The sequence below is a fragment of the Armigeres subalbatus genome, chromosome 2 (assembly GCF_024139115.2).
Source record: "Armigeres subalbatus isolate Guangzhou_Male chromosome 2, GZ_Asu_2, whole genome shotgun sequence".
In the NCBI taxonomy this organism is placed as follows: Eukaryota; Metazoa; Arthropoda; class Insecta; order Diptera; family Culicidae; genus Armigeres; species Armigeres subalbatus.
Genome location: NC_085140.1, coordinates 263,838,184 through 263,855,983, shown reverse-complemented (window position 1 = coordinate 263,855,983; position 17,800 = coordinate 263,838,184). Strand labels below are relative to the sequence as shown.

General features: G+C 38.7%; 2 protein-coding genes across 2 annotated transcripts; one reads left to right on the top strand and one right to left on the bottom strand.

The window, feature by feature from the left end:
* The first annotated feature begins 2,044 nt into the window (after window positions 1-2,044).
* LOC134212174 (facilitated trehalose transporter Tret1-like) lies at window positions 2,045-15,929 on the top strand. Its single transcript, XM_062689793.1, has 6 exons — window positions 2,045-2,357; window positions 2,434-2,666; window positions 14,562-15,036; window positions 15,101-15,516; window positions 15,590-15,655; window positions 15,713-15,929. The coding sequence occupies exons 1-6, from the start codon at window positions 2,279-2,281 to the stop codon at window positions 15,887-15,889; spliced, it is 1,446 nt and encodes a 481-aa protein (XP_062545777.1). The 5' UTR covers window positions 2,045-2,278; the 3' UTR covers window positions 15,890-15,929.
* LOC134212172 (uncharacterized) lies at window positions 6,585-13,908 on the bottom strand. Its single transcript, XM_062689792.1, has 3 exons — window positions 13,756-13,908; window positions 8,848-8,945; window positions 6,585-8,425 (listed from the first exon to the last, which is right to left on the bottom strand). The coding sequence occupies exons 2-3, from the start codon at window positions 8,896-8,898 to the stop codon at window positions 7,322-7,324; spliced, it is 1,155 nt and encodes a 384-aa protein (XP_062545776.1). The 5' UTR covers window positions 8,899-8,945; window positions 13,756-13,908; the 3' UTR covers window positions 6,585-7,321.
* Window positions 15,930-17,800: the final 1,871 nt, after the last annotated feature.

Genomic DNA, 17,800 nt, shown 5'->3' with positions numbered 1-17,800 from the left:
GTTGCAACACCGCACAAGGGCGAACGAGGCACGATATAAACAGGCGCGGAATAGACAAAACTCGATTTTCCGGAGGAAAAAGCGCCAGCAGGAAGATCGAGACCGTGAAGAGACGGAGCAACTGTATCGCGCTAATAGCACACGAAAGTTCTATGAGAAGTTGAACCGTTGACGTTAGGGTCACGTGCCACAGCATGATATGCGTAAGGACAGAAACGGGAACCTTCCTACGAACGAACGTGAGGTGATCCAAAGGTGGCAGCAGCACTACAAAAACACCTGAATGCCGATGTGGCAGACGAAGATGGCGGTATGGTGATGGACCTTGGAGAACGCACACAGGACATAATTTTACCGGCTCCAAATCTCTTGAAAATCCAGGAGGAGATTGACCAGCTGAAAAACAACAAAGCCCCTGGGGAGCCCAGGAGAGCTATTTAAACACGGTGGTGAGGCACTAGCTAGAGCGCTACACTGGGTCGTTACCAAGATTTATGAGGAGGAAGTTTTGCCGCATGAGTGGATGGAAGGTGTCTTGCGTCCCATCTACAAAAAGGGCGATAAGCTGGATTGTAACAACTACCGCGCAATCACATTGCTGAACGCCGCCTACATGGTACTCTCCCAAATTTTATGCTGTCAACTGTCACCAATTGCAAGGGAGTTCGTGGGGCAGTACCAGACGGGTTGTATGCGTGAACGCTCCACCACAGACCAGGTGTTCGCCATTCGCCAAGTACTGCAGAAATGCCGCGAATACAACGTGCCCACACATCATCTATTCATCGACTTGAAAGCCGCATATGATACAATCGATCGGGACCAGCTATGGCAGCGGATTTCCGGATAAACTGACACGGTTGATCAAAGTGACGATGGATCGGGTGATGTGCGTAGTTCGTGTTTCAGTGGCATTTTCGAGTCCCTTCGAAACGCGCAGAGGGTTACGGCAAGGTGATGGTCTTTCGTGTCTGCTATTCAACATCGCTTTGGAAGGCGTAATACGAAGAGCATGGATTAACACGAGAGGTGCAATTTTCAATAAGTCCGTCGAATAGAGTTCGCCGCCGTACCAAACTGACAATCTACAAAACGCTCATTAGACCGGTAGTCCTCTATGGACACGAGACCAGGACGATGCTCGTGGAGGACCAACGCGCACTTGGAGTTTTCGAAAGGAAAGTGCTGCGTACCATCTATGGTGTGGTGCATATGGCGGAAGGTACGTGGAAGACGCGAATGAACCACATGAGCTGCTGGGAGAACCATCCATCGTTCACACCGCGAAAATCAGACGACTGCAGTGGAAGGGGTCCGACGGGCACAAGAAGGCGAGGTGCGCAGCAGGCAAGGTGGATCGATCAGGTGGAAGATGACCTTCGGACCCTCCGTAGACTGCGTGGTTGGCAACGTGTAGCCATGGACCGAGCTGAATGGAGAAGACTCTTATATAGGTACCGCACAGCCCACTTCGTCCTTAGTCTGAATAAATAATAATAATAACGGAATACATCCTAGCGAAATACCTATTATTTATCCCTGCTGATCGTGCTCATCAATTGATCAACTAACTAAATGCTGTAATAACCAATATTAGTTGCTTGATTTTTTGGAATTGAACGAATCGAAACGGAATCAAAAAATCTGATGATTGGACAGCCGTTTCGAATCACCTGACACGATTTTTTTTTTCGAAATACAGCATATCCTCACTATGCTTTACTACCTTTGCCAAGAGTGAAAAAGGCCAATTTATCACTCAAACACGAATCAGAAAATCAAATATTATGATCCAAAATTGGAAAACTGTAACAGATCCATATCACTCATGCTTTATAATTCCAATCAGCTTTAGTATCATATTCCCACCACAAATGGAGCAGTTCGTCTCTTTCATGCATTCTTAGTAAAATCTGCCTTTTGCGACGCCATTACCAACGTCAATGCGGATTGCACCAGTTCATCGCGAGCTGATAAGGATCAGTTGGCGGAGATTTGCTCTCATGACAGACAGACGGACAGCAGCAGCAGTCACCCGGTTGGTGTTTGCATATCACACATCATCGCGCCGCCAACGTCGTTTAGTGTCCATCGTGCGCGCCGTAAAAGCATTATAGAAACAATCGTTCCTGGAACGTGCTCCGTCCGTCATGACGAAGGAAGCCCTAAGCCCCCGGGAAAATCTCATTTCCAATGAGAGGTTGAAACTATCCGGCGCAGCAGGTGCATTCTGCTTGTTCTACTCGAAGTGCACTATTTTCGAAACGACTGACGCGAAATGAGATTATTCCGGTCGATAGTTGGGGAAAATTTCCCATTCAAATCGTTTCTTAATCAGTTTTTGGGCGCCATTGCCGGTCAGTTTTGTGGCTTTAATCTGGCTAGCGAAGAGCTTTCAGAATGGGTAGCTCACGTTTGGTTTGTCTTTGGCAGTTAACATCATCACAATCAGCCATGGGGCAGCCATCGGTTGGGTTTCGCCGTTTCTACCGTATTTGCAATCCAACGAAACACATCTGACGTCCGGCTCGGTGAGCATAGAACAAGCCTCCTGGATTGGATCCCTTTTGTGCATCGGAGGAATGATTGGGGCACCAACATTTGGGCTGCTTGCCGATCGATTCGGTAAAAAGCGCGGAGTGCAGCTGATCGTAATTCCTCATGTGGTTAGTGAAACGAGTCGTGAGTACAAGTACTACAGCACTATTGTGCTGTTGTTTAATCATTGTTGATGTTAATTTTTTGATTGATATATTTTGACAAATGCAACATAATTCTATTTGAGCATCTAGTTAAATACAATCACTGAATTGTAATGTATAGAAAAATAAGCATACTGCATACTGAAATCATTCATGAGTTACATAAGTTAGTAGGTCCTTGACGAAAGTGTATTATAAGAGGAAACATTCCAAATATATTTTACATATTTCGGCAATTTTATAAAACATTCGTTCATAGGGCAATATATCCATAAGAAGGTATAAAGTAAGAAGCCCCTTCCCCTCGGATATGTTACCTTGCCGCGGTGGGTCGGCTTACGCCATTAGCACTGAGATGGCAACCAAAGACATATCCTGTCGTGGTGGTATCACATGTTGACTATTTTTGTTTGGTGCCGCGTTACATATCTGGCATTGACGCACTAATTTACGGCATTTGCATGTGATCCAACGGACATCGTGTTATGGAGCCTTGAATGGTAGTGCAGTCTGGCAGAGGCCTTTTACATCAGTGATAATGATGTGAGTTCTCTTCTTTTCGGCAATACTTTTCTAATGCGTTCCCTGTGACGATGAGACGTAGCCACGCTTATATTTAGCTAGCTAGGCATTTATTGATACACAATGTATTCAAGACATTCGTAGGAAATGACTACTGGATTCGCTGAGTAGAAGTTTTTTTTAAACTAGGAACGTGGTACCAGTCTTATTTTGTTATGTCTCACTTCGAAGAGCCATAATAAAAAATACCACACATTATAATGATGGTATATGAACAATCTTATGACGGCTTCATTCTCGATAATTTTTACTAATAGTAGGGAATAGGCGTGATGAAGCTTTACTTTGCCACCGAAAAGTGAATCCTATAGCTGACTCATAGCTGATCATTAGTACATTATAGATATTGACAGTTTAGAAACGATTAAGCTACTTCTTAAAACATAATAATAATCTTAGACTACCTTGACAAAAGAATAACAATAAAATAGACCAAATGCACGAACAGTTTCCACTTTTTACAAGACATAACTAACATTGTGTTTGATAGTATTGACACAGAACAAAAACCATTAAGAACCAATAACTTAGGTAAACAAAGTAATTCGAGGAACCCATACTTCATACCTTCTGACCATAAAGACAAAAATGACATCGTACAAATCAATCTATATAATTAGGAATGAGATAATTGGAGAGAATATCTATTAAAGTTGTAAATATAATGTCTTTTGAGCCAGTTCAACAGTGTCTTAATGGACGACATGATCCTTGTACGGCTGGAAAACTGCTTCAAAAGTTATTAGCTTGTCATTTTTTATAAATCGGGAATTGAACACTTTCTTATATTTGATAAAAGAAAAACTTCCGTCTCAGTTTCTACGATGAAGCATTGGGCAGCATGTTCCATGTGAGTCGGATAAACTGCTTCGGTTGATTTTGAACGCGTACAATGACAATAGACATCTAAATAGCATAAAAACTGGTTTAATAATGTGACTCTGACAAGAAAATGACAAAAATGACTTTAAACGATTACGATGTTAGTTAGCATGAGACCTCTCTGACTATCTATGAACGTAATTCCCTCTGATTCAGTTGCAACAGCGTCTTCTTGGACGACATGTTCCGTGTACGGCTGGCAATCTGCTTTGAACGGAATTATGCAACGGTATCATCAAAGGCCTGGTGCAGAGGTTTCTACTCTATTCAGAGTCCCGCCAGTAAACCTTCAAAAAAAAAATAAAATAAAAAGAAGGTATAAAGTAAGAAGCTTTAGTAGGCGTGCAAAAATAATGGAACAGAATTTCGCAAGCGTTGGAGGAATGTTCCCTTTTGACGTGTACATACCAAATAGGTTCTTGAAAACAAGAAGATGATTCATCTGATTTAGAAATTTTACATTGATCTGCAGTATCCGATAAAACAACCAATGAGGTATTGTTTAGAACAAAACCTCCTTTGCATTCATCATAATCGTCTGATTTTCATGGTTTGGGATGATTCCCTCAACCCCTAAATCTTTTTTGGCAATAGATAACCGTATCGGTTGCTTCTTCGTTTAGTTTAGAATATTCTTAGACTTGGCTTATATATTATATTTTTTCATTTTCGGTTTTTTAATTCATTTTACAAATATGAATCAGTTTATGCCTTGGAAAGGCAAAATGCGTGAACGGTTTTGTTATTTCTTCTTAAAAATACTTACAGAAGTCCTCAGAAGTTATTTCACGAAAATCGTTGTTGATTGCGGTATTATTTACAACAATAAAAAGAACGACTAATTTTTTTTTTGTGACGAGATCGGTTATAAAATCAGGGAGTGGCAAAATCGGGACAACACTGTAGTACTTTTGAAGGATAAAGCGCCAGATTGTGAAGAGACTACGCCAATAATGCAACATGCAAAAAAAAGTGTTCCTGAATTCGTGAACTAACGAGTTCACGGTGTTTTTTTTTCGGGAACAACAGTCACGGATTCGGGAATACAGTCACGTTTTCTGGAACGTTCTGGAAAACGTGACTGGTGTTCCCGAATCCATGAGTTAAATCACGGTGTATTTTTGCTGGTTCACGCATTCAGGAACGCTTTTTTGCGTAAAGAAAGTTCTATGAGAAGTTAAACCGTCCACGTAAGGGCCACGTTCCACAGCCCGACATTTGTAATGATATAAACGGGAACCTTCTTATGAACGAGTGTGAGGTGGTCCAGAGATGGCTGCAGCACTATGAAGAACATGGCAAAGCGGTTGACAACGATGGCGGTATGGCGAAGAACCCAGGAGCACATGCACAGGACATACGTTTTCCGGCTCAAAGGAGAAAGGAAGAAGAAAGAAGGTAGAATGAATAAAAAATGGGAACAATGAAAAAGTAAGAGAATAAAAAATAAGAAAGAAGGAAAAGGAAAAGGGAAAAAGAAGAAGGATGAAGGCAGAAGAAATAATGGAGAAGCAAGAAAGTACATAGAAGATAGAGGGGAGAAGGAAAAAAGAAGAAAACGGAAAAAAGTAAAAAAATAAGGATGAAAGAAGTAGAAAGAAGGTATGTAGATTGAAAGGAAAAGTTAGGGAAGGAACAGGGATTCTCAATTCTCACATCTTACTTATCATTTCTCACTTCTTTCTTATTTCTTATTTATTAATTCTCATTTCTCATTTCTCACTTCCCCCTTCTCGTTTCTCGTTTCTCATTTGTCACATATCATTTCTCACTTCAATCTTTTCACTTCTCACTTTTCACTACTCACTTCTTACTTCTCGTTTTTCAATTCTTAATTCTTACCCTTCATTTCTTATTTCACATTTCTCATTTTTTCATGCTAGTTTGTCACTATCCACTTCTCACTGCTTACTTTGCACCTCTTACTTCTAACTTTTCACTTTTTACTTCTCACTTGTCATTTGTTACTTCTCACTTTCAATTTTTTCTCTTCTCACTACCCACGTCTTTGTCCTTCCCTCATTTTACACTTCTCTCTGTACGCTTCATGTAATTCTCTAACTATACTCACTTGGCCACTAATGCTCGATCAAGGGAATCTCTGCTCACAGGGCAACTAATGGAAGAGCTAGGAATTTTGGATAAGCTGGTGCGGTTGTTGGTTCCTTGTCCATGATTTAAAACCATTCATTCATTTATTTAATATTGTTTGTGAATCACAGCTTTTGATGGTATAAAATTTATTTTCTACCTGAAAGATATCTTGAGTGTACTTATGACAATCACAAACCAACGCACCAATTCTAAGGTTAATCTTCCTAACAGTGATGGTGTCTTTCTTGTGCATTAGAGAAAAATACATAATATATAAGTTATATTATCTATCTAGCCAAAAGGCTTTTTAAAAAATTAAACTATTAAAGGAGTTCGAAAACAGAACTTCACGGACCAACGATTACGAACAGAATGAAATTTATTGTACATTGGAACTTACGAGTACCCTATTTCTGCTGATTAATAATTTATTGCCCTAGCTGTCGTCAACGTCGTGATTCCTGCTGATTGGGCATCCTACTTCTGGACTGCTGATATGGGAAACGATGGTGTCGGGTTAACGTCGGTTAAGGTGCACATGTGTTGTTGTTGATGTTGCTGTTGGTATCGGCGGCTGACGGCAATGCATTGACGGTGCCCAGTGCAAGGGCTATTTGTTGTTGTTGTTGTTGTATAATTTGCAGCTTATTGCGTAGTAGCTCGGTGGAAGGATTATCGTGGTTCGATGGGTGTTCGATAACTTCTCCCTCCCCAAGTGAGGATCGTCTCGGTCCTTTGAGTTGAACTCGACATCTGGTCTTGGCTATAATGAAAATTATGATTGAGATGATGATGTAGATGCTGGAAAGTGCTCCGGTTAAAGTCCAAAATTTTAATTTCAAGCTATATTGCTCCAAATAAACGTGTTGTAGCTTGTCTCGGGTCTCGAGAGTTTCGTTGCTGAGTGTGAATATATCCAAATGTTGATGGTAATTCCAGCTAGTTTTTATGTTGTGTAATGCTCCATAGATTACAGTAGCCTCCTGAATGATTTCGTTGTTCCGAAATGAATGGTTGTTGAACGTGATAGAGCAGTTTCCAAATGATATTAGAAAATTTCCTTATAATGTACGATCGTCTGGTCCACAGTTACTACTAAGAGGGTCTTTTTCTGCATTCTGGACCAAAAGTGTATTCTCCGTTACAAGTAATTGAGATGTCCTATTATAAAACGTGGAATTGCATATCGATTGTTTCCCAAATACTAGGGGATAGATACAAGTATCGTGCATTTCCTTTAGGTATTTCGCCTTTTGAACGAATTCAAAGGGTTCACTTGTGGTATATAGAGAATTTTCACTTTTCACGACATATTCCGGATAATCATAAATAATTTGGTTCTTGTGTACTATTGGGTGAATTCGAATCACAGAAGATGTTACGTTATCTAACTGTGGCACGTGAAGGATGTATAGGAGGGTGTGTTGAGTTGCGGCGAACTTAGGGGTGACATGTTGTAGGGCCTCATCTGGAACATCTATGTTCACTCCTTGATTTTGTAGAAGCGATTTTATGAACGAAATCTCTTGAATAGAAAGTACTCTGTTGGCGATTGTAGCTGTTTTTGATAGGATGATGGCGTCTTGTATGTCTTCTAGGAGTTTGTTGATGATATCAATATTTATTATTGTAATGATAGCCGAGATCTCATTTGCTAGCTCGTTCGCTTTCATGCTGTTGATAATTTTGTTAATGCTGCTGGTCAGCTCCGAAATTCTTGCATTGATGCGGTTATTTATATTAACTTGCTGATTATTCTGGGTTATTAATTCATTCATTGTAGAATTGATGATATGAAGATCTTGTGCATCTGGTGATCCGGCCAGCCATTTCCAACCAGTTCCCAACGAATCCCATCTTTTTGCTCTATGATGTTCTGATGGTTTTATTTGAAGAAAATTGTTGTACAATGCTTTTATTTTGTGTTTGACTATGCCTCCTAAAGGGTTTCTGCTATCTACTCTTGTATAAAAGGATGAAGTCAAGTAATCGATAGATTCTTGTATCGTTGTTAGATTAATGGGGTGTACAATTTTTAAATTTCCAGTTTGAATTTTACAATTTCCATATTTTAAAAATAAAATGGGGTCTTCGTTGAGGTTTCTCAGGGAAAGTTTGGATGGTTCAATCAATAAGGGAAGTGTGATGAGTATCAGGAAGGGTGCCTAAAAGTGGAATTTCATAGTTTAGGGTTTTATGCTAGTTTCTAGTCTGATCTAAATCAATTCGCTACGTGTTCTGTTGATTATCTGTTTCAGTTTTCGAATTCTTTGACTACCATATCTACGATAATAATTAACCTGACGTTTCCTATCGATTTAACTGCAAATATTATGTATTTTTTATTTATTCTTATAAGACAAGGGAAGATTTATCTGAGAATAGATTGTAATAGGTAGTGTTACATAGTTCGTAATGGTATCTGTATAATATTTACGTTGGATAACATCGATTCAGTGGGGATTCACAATAATAAAGAGGTATTGCTCTGTCATCGAGAGCTAGTTCGGGACAGACATATAGGATTTAGGTGAGGATCTAGGATAACGGAAGGGAATGATTCGTAGGCAGGGAATATTTTACTTACTCTCCAAGCGTGGCTTGCAGGAGTTGGAATGCTTTGTTGCAGGGGTATCATATTCCTTTAGGCTTCTGTGTGAGCGCTGTACTTCGTGCAAGAGTGTCCTAAAATTTTGAAATCATGAGTATGGTATTTGAATTCATGTATTGGAATGTTAATGTATAATCCTCCAGGGGTTCATAGGGTTTTCATGCTTTTCGCAAGCTGTCCATTCCTAGGGTGGAGAAAGAAAAGATTAATATCGTAATATGGATTGATCAGTTAAGAATTAATACATTTCATCATTTCCTGATTCTTTTCAACCTTGTTTTATGGAGTTTCCGATTTAACCGGTCGCGATAAGTCATTTGGTTATCCTGATCTACTATTGTAGAGTTAAATTTCTCCAATCTTTTAGATTTGACTCCTTGTCTTTCGTTAAACACTACTTGACCAGGTTCTAATATTGGTGCGTTTTCACGTGAAGAGTTCCTTTGTAAATTTTGTTTTTTCTGCGTCTCTGAAATCTTCAACATTACTTCATCATAAATTTTATCACGGGCTTCGAGTAATAGGGGCAGGTCTAGGGGTCGTTCTTGGCCATCTTTAATGCCATAAAATACCTCTCGTGGTTTCATTCCGGTTGCCGAGTGAATGGTGTTATTGTAAAGTGTGTTTGAAATGAGGAACATTTCTTTTGGTGAGATGTTTGGGAACTTATGTTTATTGCAACGAAATATTTCTGCAATTGTCGAATGATATCGCTCGACAATCCCATTTGTTTCGCTACGATTGCAGGGGGTAAAGTATTGTTGTACGTTCAAATTGTCCAGTAATCCTCTCACTTCAATAGACTTTAATGAAGGTTCATTGTCTGACACCATCAACTTAGGAGTACCGAATAAGGAAAAATATTTCAAAATAGATTTTCTTATGTCTGGGATAGATCTTGATTTGATCGGTAAAAGGACACCGAATCTGGTTAATTTGTCAACAACAGACAGAAACATGTAAGGTTGAGAGATAAATATATCAACATGGATGATATCTAAAGGTTTGTGAGGGATCGGGGTTTCTCCATGTTTGATTTTGTAAGGTTTCCTTTCGTACTTCATCTTATTACAAGTAGGGCATAAGATGACGTATGTACGGATTTTCCTTTTCATATTTGGAAAATACCACCTTCTAAAAATTTGTTCTTTGTTTTCAAGGATTCCTCTGTGAGCAGTCTCATGAGTTTCCTCTATTACTTGATTTTGATCGAGATCAGTGGTGAGGTCGATCAATATTTTCTGAGAGATTAATACTTTGAAGGTTTTACAACGACTGAAGTGGTTTTTATATACCGTTTGTATCGATGGTATGACGTTTTCTGGACAGAGGATACAATTGAGTTTACCAGGACGCATGTAATCTCGAAATATTCGGAATAATGTTGCTATACCAAAGTTAATTTTGTTATAGTTCTTCTGTACATTTTTGGAAAGATTTCCTCATAAACTTCGGAGTCTTCCGCGCCAACTTTCAAAATTATTTGGTTGTGAAACACGTTTATGGGTTTCTCAGTACATTTAACAAAGTCCAAGTCGTCAGTATCAGCGGAGTGAACAGAACTATCATCCGTTGATTGTTCCTCTTCGTTGACATTGATTTCATGGGACGTTTCATTAGGTATCCTGGATAAGGCATCAGCTACTACGTTCTGTTTCCCTGGGCGATGCTTTATCTCGAAGTCGTATTCTAGAAGTTTCAGCCTCCATTTTACCAATCTGGTGTTTGGCGTTTTTAAGTTTAAGGCGTAGGTAAGGGGCTGATGATCAGTGTAAAGGGTGAATTTTCTTCCAAACAGATAGAGTCGGAAGTACTGTGTAGCCCATACAATGGCTAAAAGTTCTTTCTCTATGGCTGAGTAATTTTCCTCCGTTTTGGTTAGCGTTCTAGAGGCAAAGGCAACGGGTCTATCTTTTCCCACTTGGCCTTGTGATAAGACTGCACCAAGAGCAAAATTACTCGCATCTGTGGTTAAGATAAATGGTTTATCCATGTCTGGATACTGGAGGACATCACTTTGTGTAAGCAAGTCCTTACTATTTTCAAACGTTTTTACGAATAATGGAGTATGTTCCACTACTTCGCCTTTGCGTAACTGAGCCGTTAATGGCTTAGTGATTTTAGCAAAGTCTAGAATAAATCTACGATAGTACCCTAGGATTCCAAGAAATCCTTTGAGTTCCTTCTGAGTTTTCGGAAGGGGCCAGTTTCGAATGGCTACTATCTTGTCGGGGTTTGGTTTTACACCCTCGGCAGTGACAATGTGACCTAAGAAAGCAACTTCCTTTTTAAGGAATTCACATTTGTCTAACTGTAATTTTAGGTTCACTTCTTCTAATGCTCGTAATATTTTTCCCAAGTTTTCTAAGTGTTCCTGTAGAGAAGTAGAATAAACAATGATATCGTCCATATAAATGAGACAACATTTGCCTATGAATTTTCGGAGAACATGGTCCATAACGCGTTGGAAAGTAGCCGGCGCGTTTTTAAGACCGAATGGCATACGTAAATATTCGTATAGGCCATGATCTACTTGGAAAGCTGTTTTCTGTACGTCTCTCGAATCCACCTCGATTTGATGGAAGCCGGAGGCCAAATCCAACGTACTGAAATACTGGCATTTACCCAGCTTGTCTAATATCTCGGTGATATTAGGTAGAGGGTATTTATCGTCTACAGTTTTGCTGTTCAGTTTTCGGTAATCAACTACGAGGCGCCACTTTCGCTTGCCTGAGGCATCTAATTTTTTAGGTACAATCCATATGGGCGACGCCCACGGGGAGGTACTGGGTCTGATTATACCTTGGGCTAGCAATTTGGAAATTTGTGTTTGGACTTCCTCTTTATGAACAAACGGGTATCTGTAGCTTTTAGTGTAAATTGGCAATTCATCGCTGGTATTAATACGATGTTTAACAACATTAGTAAAGGAAAGATCATCTCCGTCCCTGTAGAAAGCTGCGGGGTAGCTTCGGAGTAATTGGAAAAGTTTAGATCGTTCTTCAGTATTGAGATGATCAGAACGAACTTCACTTACAATGTCTCGTGTATAAACAGTATTGTGGGGGTTCGAAGGGAACTTTACTTCCTCAAAATTGTTAATATCCATGATGAGTTGTTCGTAATTAATAGTCTCAATAATAGGAGCTTGTTGAGTACTAACAAAAAGAAGGCTAGCTTTATTATTACGAACGCTGTAAAGTCCTGAAGGGATGTACACATTGGAAGAAATTTGCATATCATTTTCCAAGTAAAAGTCTCCAGAGCAAATGGATGACTCGATTTCCTTAATGGTATGGATGGAATCATGAAAATTTAATTCCACGGTGTCGGGTATTTTTCATTAGGGAATCGTTTTGCCATTTATAATGAGACTATTGAATTTGTATCGATGATACATCCAAGTTTGTGGAGTGTTTGATAACCAATCAAACCGTCAAAAAATGTATGGAATTTAAATAAGTTAAATTTTTGACAAGGGACGTCAACGTTGTATTGCATGAAGGGGTTTAAAATAGTGAATTGATTAATCTTGCAAGAACCATTAATGTTCTTGACTAAGTGCTTTGCACCAAACTGTATCAATTCTGCGGGAACGACTTGTGGGGAAATATAGTTTTGGTTTGCTCCTGTGTCAATTAAAAATCTGAGTGGAGCATATGAGCCTAACTTTACTTCTAAATATGGCAGAAAACTCAATCCATTTCCTGTTGTTCTATCTCCTGATGAAAATTTAGGTTTTCTTCTCCGTTATCGCCTTCCTCTACAACATTTTCCTCGACGACATCGGAAGGTTCCGCGTATTCATTATGAACATTAATTTGGTGGAATCTTCTCACATTCGAACCAGAGGATGCTTCTTGTTTGATGGCAAGTGGTGAGCCTTGTTGGGGATTTCGGTTGCTATTGGGATTAAAACGATTATCTTGGAAAGGTGGGCGTGAGAAGTTGTTATTGATAGGAGGTGCTGGTTTGAAATTATTATTGGGAGGACCGGATGGTCTATTTTGGTAAGGATTTGGATTATTGAATGGTCGATGGTTGTTAGGGTAATAGGACTGTTTTAGTGGAGGGTTTTGAATTCTAGGCTCATTGACTTTAGCTAAATGTTTAAGTTTTTCTCGCTTTCTTTCGGCTGCGTTAGATTGCTCCAGCGCATGTTGGTATGCTGACAACAAACTGTTAGGTCGGCTAGTTCGAGTCAAAGAGGAAATGGGTTCATGTAACCCGTCTATGTACGCGTTCATAATCATTGCTTCGTAGGAAGCCACAATTGCTTTCGCGCATGGTTGGAGGTTCGGATCCAAATTAATTTTAGCATTGAGGTCCGAAAGGATCTCAGAACATTGCTCATAAAATTGTTCAACACTTGAGCTTCCTTGTTTCACATACGGGATCTTACTAATTATGGTTGCAAGATCACGTTTATCACCAAACCGATCAATAAGTTGGGATTTAATGTGATCCCAATCACATTTTGTTTGATTATTTATCAAAATTTCACTTGCTTTTCCTGTAATCTTATCCCTGATTACTGAGGACCAAATATTTATTGCGGCATCTCTGTCGTCTGCGGGGACGCGCGCTTTAGCGAAATCTAACTTTTGCTGCACGGAATTAATCCAAGCAGGCAATCCTTTGGCATCACCGTCATATCCCGGTATCAACTTTATGATATCAGGGATGCGTGTTATGTCGAAGGTTGTAGCTTGCTGCGGACTGGTACTAGGTCCAGCCGGAATGTTTAATAACCTTTCTATTTGAATTCTTTGTTGCTCCAGTCGATGCTGGAGTTCCTCTACCTGATGTTCTAAGTTTTGATTTTTGGCCATCTTAGACCTCAGTAACATACACTTTCACTTATATAAAATAAAATTGACTTACGTTTAATTTGCCGATGTTCCCTCGGCTGATTCTGTCCAGTTGAATCCTGTGTAGTTCCTAGACGCTTGGTAGTCTCCGTGGGGTGTATCCTCGATCCGTCGATAATCCGTCGATGGTGTCCTAGATGCCACAATTTCACTTTGTTTCACTTTCGGCTGGAACACACAACACACGGAGCAAAACCGAAGCGCTTATCCTACCGACTGCGCCAGTTATATTATCTATCTAGCCAAAAGGCTTTTAAAAATTAAACTATTAAAGGAGTTCGAAAACAGAACTTCACGGACCAACGATTACGAACAGAATGAAATTTATTGTACATTGGAACTTACGAGTACCCTATTTCTGCTGATTAATAATTTATTGCCCTAGCTGTCGTCAACGTCGTGATTCCTGCTGATTGGGCATCCTACTTCTGGACTGCTGATATGGGAAACGATGGTGTCGGGTTAACGTCGGTTAAGGTGCACATGTGTTGTTGTTGATGTTGCTGTTGGTATCGGCGGCTGACGGCAATGCATTGACGGTGCCCAGTGCAAGGGCTATTTGTTGTTGTTGTTGTTGTATAATTTGCAGCTTATTGCGTAGTAGCTCGGTGGAAGGATTATCGTGGTTCGATGGGTGTTCGATAACTTATATATACACATGCAAACACATAACATTGGCATACAGCAATAAAGGTTTTTGGTCCTTCTATCAAAAGCTCATTTTTGGTATTATGCTATAGCCTCTATCCACACTCAGTGGCCGAGAAAGACAAAAGGGTTGTTCCGGAATAATAAAAACAATCACTTTTCTATTCACAGGCCTTCTGGCTGTGCGTCCTCTATGGCCCAAATGTGTACTTCCTCTACCTGGGTCGCGTCCTGGCCGGAAGCGGAGGAGGAGGAATGCTGCGGGTAATCCCACTGTACATCGCCGACATCGCTCACTTTAAACTGCGTGGAATGTTGGGCTCGCTGCTGGTCATATCACTCAACGCCGGGATCCTTTTGGGATTTGTTCTCGGAAACTGTTTGTCGTATTTCGCCGTACCTGTTGTCATGCTAATGGCGCCAGTCATATTTCTTGCATGCACCTCCTGCCTACCGGAAACTCCCTTTTGCTTGTTGGAACAAAATCGAACCGAAAAAGCCGAACAATCCTTAATGTTTTATCGAGGGATCAAGGGACACTTTCAGAAGAATGATGACTTCAGAAAGGAATTCGAGCAGCTGAAAAAAACATCTTTAGTGTTAAAAGAATCTCTTGAGGAACACAAGTTAAACTGGCGGGATTTTTGTAAGAATAAATCATTGCTAAACATTTTTAATCCGCCTCATTCTAACCTTTCTTTTTTCAACAGGTACAAAGCAAGCCCGCAAAGGATTGGGGATTGGACTCTTCCTAATGGGATTAAATCAATTGTGTGGAGCACTGGCCATTATCACTTATGCGGCAAACATTTTCAAAGAATCCGGTTCAGACCTGTCCCCAAATGTATCCTCAATCATCGTGGCACTGATTCAGCTGATCGGAACGATTGTATCCTTTACCCTAGTGGACAATCTTGGCCGTAAGATTCTTCTGGTGGTTTCCACGATAGGAGCCACAGTTGGATTATTTTGCATGGGTCTTTTCTCCTTCCTGCAACACAGCGGCCAAGATTTGAGCTCACTTGGCTCTCTACCAATTTTAAGTCTGTCGTTCACCATTCTGTTCTCATCGTTTGGGATCCTACCGCTACCGTATGTTATTTTGGCAGAGGTGCTGCCACATAAAGTGAGTACATAATCTTGAAAAATGTCTAAATGGTTAGATTTAATTAACAAGCCTTTGCTTCATTATTCATTAGATCCGCAACGTAGGCAGCACATTAGCTATTTTAATAATTTCGTCGAGCGCATTTGTTGTCCTGAAGGTAATAACATTCACTCAATTGTTTATGATACTTATTGATGCATTCAATGTGTTGCAGTTATTCCCAGTTATGATCGACCGAATACATCTATATGGAACGATGTGGTTTCACGCTACGATATGCTTCATAAGTATTTTCGTTATTTTCTTCGCTGTGCCGGAAACGAAAGGAAAAGATTTGCTATCTGCAGAGGAGAAGCTAGATTCGGCCGATAAGAAAGAAATTGAAGCGTGAGTAAATACTAAAATTGAATAAAATAATAAAATAAATAAAATCGTGTTTTTCACTACTGGTTGGTATCAATTGAGCTATTGGGAGTTAAATAGTGCAACAAAGGGCTTAAGGTCATGCACTAGTTATAAATGCAACTCTGAATTAAAGCTTATCTCGTGAATGTCAATAGAGAAGAAAAGATGAAGGCAATTGAAAAACGTCCCTTTACGCCATACTCTGAGGAGGAGACATGATCTAATAAATGCGAAGACAGACGGTCCACACACGTTTTCAGATGCTTCTAATCTAATCAAATCTAATCGAACACAAACGCAGCCAGTGCAAAGAAAGCATCCTGAAAAATCATTAAGTTAAATGACGCTAAATATTTTTTCTGGTCAATATGAAGCTTACAGCATATACCAATAGTGGTATGACATAAACGTCAAAGCGGCCATTCCCACTGTATGGTGCCGCAGAGATAATTCTTCGAGATGTATCGTGTTCAAATAGTCACTTCAACATGATACCTTAATATTACGAATCTACAAGAGTTGAACAATGCGTGAACGTACCGTACCATACGCATCACGTTCTTTCCATGTTTTTGTTATGGTAGTTGTATATAAATATGTAGTGAAATGAATTACAATATAATAAGAAATTATATCAAATACCACACGTAAAAAAAAAAAATGTTATATATTATTAAGATTTCTAATACTTTTTTGCCGAAGCAGGCGCTTAATGATATGTATAAGAAAAAACTTATACATCGCATTAGTCACATACATTTCGAAACTTATACTTTTCATTAACTTATGAATGTTATTAGCTTTTTGATATGGGATCATTCATTAGGTGGCATAATGAAGAGTATAAGTATTTTCGAATTGTTTTTTGCCAAAACATATAAGGTTATTTTTTTACGTGTAGTTGACCCGGCAACCGTTGTCCTGCATAGTAGGCGAAAATGCGCATTGTTAACTAATTTTTAGTTTTTCACGATTGAATCAATTTTTTCTTGCAATTTTTGCATGAGGAAATATTATATAAACCCGTCGGAAACGATAACAAACATATTTGCTGAATAAATGAATGAAATCCATCCAACCGTTTTCAAGTTATGCGGATACGAACACAGCCCATTTCATTTTTATTATATAGAAGATGATATATTTGTAGAAGTTAAGTCGGGTCGTACTGGAAATTATGTAAAAAATTTAAAAATTATTTAAAATATTATGAGTATCGGATAGCAGGGACATCGGCTGCTTAAAGGTTTCATGACAGGTTGTGAAGCTTTCCTTCCTGGTGAAGTTTGATAGTGGGCTATGGAAATGTTAAATTATGAAAATATGAAGGTACAAAAATCTAATAAAATGAATTTATAAAAGTATGAACATGTGGATTTATTTTATAATATTTTATAATATGAAAACAAAAAAACATAAAAATATGATGTAATAAAAATATAAAAATATAGAAAACAAAAATAATATAGAAACATGAAATTCCAACCAGTTCTTTTCAGCACAGTAGACTACGTAAAGACTGATATGTTTTTGTAAATTGTTTTAAATGTATAACTTTTAGTTTTGTTTTATATTCGCCCAAATATTTTTTTTATCACACCATCATTGGGACAAATTAGTCTGTTGATGTAGCAATAATAAATAAATAAATAAATAAATTAAAAATAAAGATACAGAAATATGAATACATAAATACAAAAATAAAAATATTAAAAATTTGAAAATATTAAAAAAAATGACATGGAACTTTAAAATTATGAAAATATGACAATATAAAGATGTGAAAATAACAAAATTTAGAAATATGAGCACACAAAAATATAAAACATGAAAATATGAAAGTGTAAAAAATTTGATAATAAAAATATAAAAGTACGAAAATATAAAACAAGTTAAT

What these genes read in the sequence shown, in the direction of transcription:
- LOC134212172 (XM_062689792.1), bottom strand. Translation starts at nt 8,898, where the DNA reads ATGATACCCCTGCAACAAAGCATTCCAACTCCTGCAAGCCACGCTTGG. An exon ending in CTGCAAGCCACGCTTGGAGA is followed by an intron (nt 8,426 to 8,847) that starts GTAAGTAAAATA and finishes TTCCACTTTTAG; the next exon opens with GCACCCTTCCTGATACTCAT.
- LOC134212174 (XM_062689793.1), top strand. Translation starts at nt 2,279, where the DNA reads ATGAGATTATTCCGGTCGATAGTTGGGGAAAATTTCCCATTCAAATCG. An exon ending in GTTAAACTGGCGGGATTTTT is followed by an intron (nt 15,037 to 15,100) that starts GTAAGAATAAAT and finishes TTTTTTCAACAG; the next exon opens with GTACAAAGCAAGCCCGCAAA. An exon ending in GCGCATTTGTTGTCCTGAAG is followed by an intron (nt 15,656 to 15,712) that starts GTAATAACATTC and finishes AATGTGTTGCAG; the next exon opens with TTATTCCCAGTTATGATCGA.